Raw genomic sequence first — 2,918 nt, 5'->3', positions numbered from 1 at the left:
TTTATTTTCTAAATTTTCAAGACTTTTTAAGTAAATATCTTATTTTTTAAGAAATATTTTTGAGCAACCAAATTCTAATTAATTCTATTTTGTACCTGAAGTGTAAAAAAGATCGATAATGTAAACAATAGGAATTTTCAACTAAATTTGAACTTTTCCCCATAACTTTTTCAATAAAATGAAAATCAGTTCCGATCTCATATTCACTTTTTGAACATAGAAATACTTTTATTATTTCATATAATAATTGCAACAACAATTAAAAATATTTTTTAATTTATTTTTTCCAAAAAAAAACTATTTTCTTTATATGAAAAATCTTTAAAATTTAATTTAATGAAACTTTCTTTGTTTCAATAATTTTTTGAATAAAAAAACACAGTGAATAAAAATAAAACTATAACACAAAGAAACTCTGAGCTATTATTAACAAATATCATAAAACAACATTCAATAAACTCAATGTAATTGAATTAAATTATCTCTATTCCATAATTAAAAAATTAAAACAAAAGATTAAAGAATTATAACATTTTCTTAGAAAAAAAATAGAGAGAATTTGTATTATTTTAACTTTAAGATAAAAAAAGAGAAGAAAATAACAACTACTCTTTAAGAGTTTTCAAATAAACATAAATAAACAGTCTAATAAACATAAAAATGGAAAGTGTTAGTACAACAATGAAACAAATAAAACAAGAATCATTTTATAACTTTTTAATGAAACCTAAATAGTAATAAGTTTTGATTTTTTATAAGAATCCTTTTTGGATAAAAAGTGATAAAAAATTAATTTTCTCAAAGAAAATGAATTAGTTAAAAACAAATATTAAAATAATTAACAAAAAACAGATTATTTATGTTGTTCTGATTTTATATTTAAAAACAAAAAATAAAACCAGAAATTTCTTTTGACTTGGAAAAGTTAAAAACAAAATTGATAAATACGATTTTGTTGATTGCATTAAATTAACAATGCCTTAATGTAACCAGGGGTATCTGGATCTCCAACATGTAAACAGGTATATCTTATTGTGTCAAGTAAAGAATTAATTGCTTCTGAGTAATCAGCATTATCAGCAAAATTTTTCAATTGCATAATGCAATCTTTAACCTAAATAATAAGTCTTCTTATCAAGCAACAATAATTAAACTATGAAAATAAAACAAACTTTAATTGGTGATTTTTTATGGAAAGAACCTAACTCGGAGATATTATCATTTAAGATGATACAACCAGTCATAACTCTTAGACAGAATAGATTAGTTTCGTTGTTGTCAAATATTCCTTTTTGAACCATATCATTACATACATTTGCAAATAATATTAAAATTTCACTAAAAGATGGATTAATAGCTCCATTTTGAACACCTTTAATAATTGTCACTAAATGTGCCATCATAGGTGATGGATTAGCAATGAACATAGAAATTCTATTTGCAACTTCATCAGGAATTTTTAATTCATCTTCTCTTTTAAATTGTTTCATTCTTGGAAAACTTCTTCTATAATAACTAAAGTCATTTTGAATACCAGGATTAGTAACTTTTTTATTATCAAAAGCTAATACAAAATCAAGAATAACACCAAGTTGTTTGCATAATGCCTGTTTATCTGTTAATGTAGCTTTAGCGTCGTCACGAGATAATTCAGTAACTAACTTTGGAAATTCTGTTTCTATAAATATGAGTATTAAATAGTCTATCTTTTTTATTATAAAGTCAAGGTTTTTCTCCTTATTACTTTGATATTTGTAATTTCATACTCATATTTAATAAATAAAATTAAAGAATAACAAACCTAACAAAACAGCAAATTGATAGAACTCATTAATAATATCAGCTTGAGAAGAAATTACTTTCCATGCCTCTTCTTCTGGTTGACTCATACCACTTAAATTATCAGATCCTGTTCTTGCAGAAATGGCTTTTCGAATCAAATCATCTTGACCATGATAATTTGTGACTTTATTTAAAACATCATCTTTTCTTCTCAACATAATATCAATGTCATTCCATATTTTTAGCTCAGCTTCTGATGGGCTAACATCTATTCTGTTATTATTTTTTTTATTTCTTTATTAGCTTTAAATTAATTAAAACTTCTTTCTTCTAGAATTAGTTAAATAATTAAAATTTGAAGAAAACGAACTTTCAAAATCAATCGTAATTTGTTCACCTGTTGCACCACCTCGAAAAAGTGCTAAAATCTGTCCCATAGTCTATACTGATTTTTAAGTTCAAAGATTTTTGATTTTAGAAAAATATCTGTTTTTAGATTTTTTTGTTTTCTTTTTTCCTTTCTTTAAAATTATTTAAAGATAATTTTTCAACAGTAAAAGACACCATTTATCTTATTATTTACTTCTATCTTTCTGGTATTACAATTAATTTTTGTTACAAAATGTTTATAGGAACAAATATAAATCAATGAAGTGTTTGGTATGGCGAAATCAATACAATAAATAACTTGATTTACCAAAAATTGAGTTATGAAAATATGAAATAACAGAGTTATATTTGATTAATAAAAAAACAAAATTCATTGAATATTATTAAACATTATGTCGTTTCATAGCATATATACCGCTTGTTAGAAAATGATAGTTATGTCTATAAACAAAGTGAGAAACCAATAAAAATAAATTTAAGGTATTGTCCCAATCTCACTTAAGATTGACACTGAAAAACTTGATTAAAAGGATTAATAAAAATAGTTATTTTAATCAAAAAATAAATAACAAAAAATTGTGAATTTGTTGTATTAAGTGTTGTTATAATTAAGTTTGTTGATCAAATAAACTCTATATATCTGCACTCTATCTTAATATAAATAAGTAGTAACTTCTTATTGTATTAAATCCATTTTGATGGACTGAAAATTGACCAATAACACCTATCGAGTTGATTTATATTTC

At 23.1% G+C, this 2,918-nt stretch overlaps 1 protein-coding gene across 1 annotated transcript; it reads right to left on the bottom strand.

Annotated features, from left to right (window-relative positions):
• Positions 1 to 964: 964 nt before the first annotated feature.
• ENU1_193850 (hypothetical protein) lies at positions 965 to 2,219 on the bottom strand (the record flags this gene model as incomplete). Its single annotated transcript, XM_008861911.1, has 4 exons — positions 965 to 1,114; positions 1,173 to 1,678; positions 1,802 to 2,050; positions 2,153 to 2,219. The coding sequence occupies 4 exons, from the start codon at positions 2,217 to 2,219 to the stop codon at positions 965 to 967; spliced, it is 972 nt and encodes a 323-aa protein (XP_008860133.1).
• Positions 2,220 to 2,918: the final 699 nt, after the last annotated feature.

Source organism: Entamoeba nuttalli, assembly GCF_000257125.1.
Source record: "Entamoeba nuttalli P19 unplaced genomic scaffold asmbl_9097, whole genome shotgun sequence".
Classification (NCBI taxonomy): domain Eukaryota; phylum Evosea; order Mastigamoebida; family Endamoebidae; genus Entamoeba; species Entamoeba nuttalli.
Note: the sequence above shows the minus strand (reverse complement) of the source record. Positions and strands in the feature narration are given on the sequence as shown.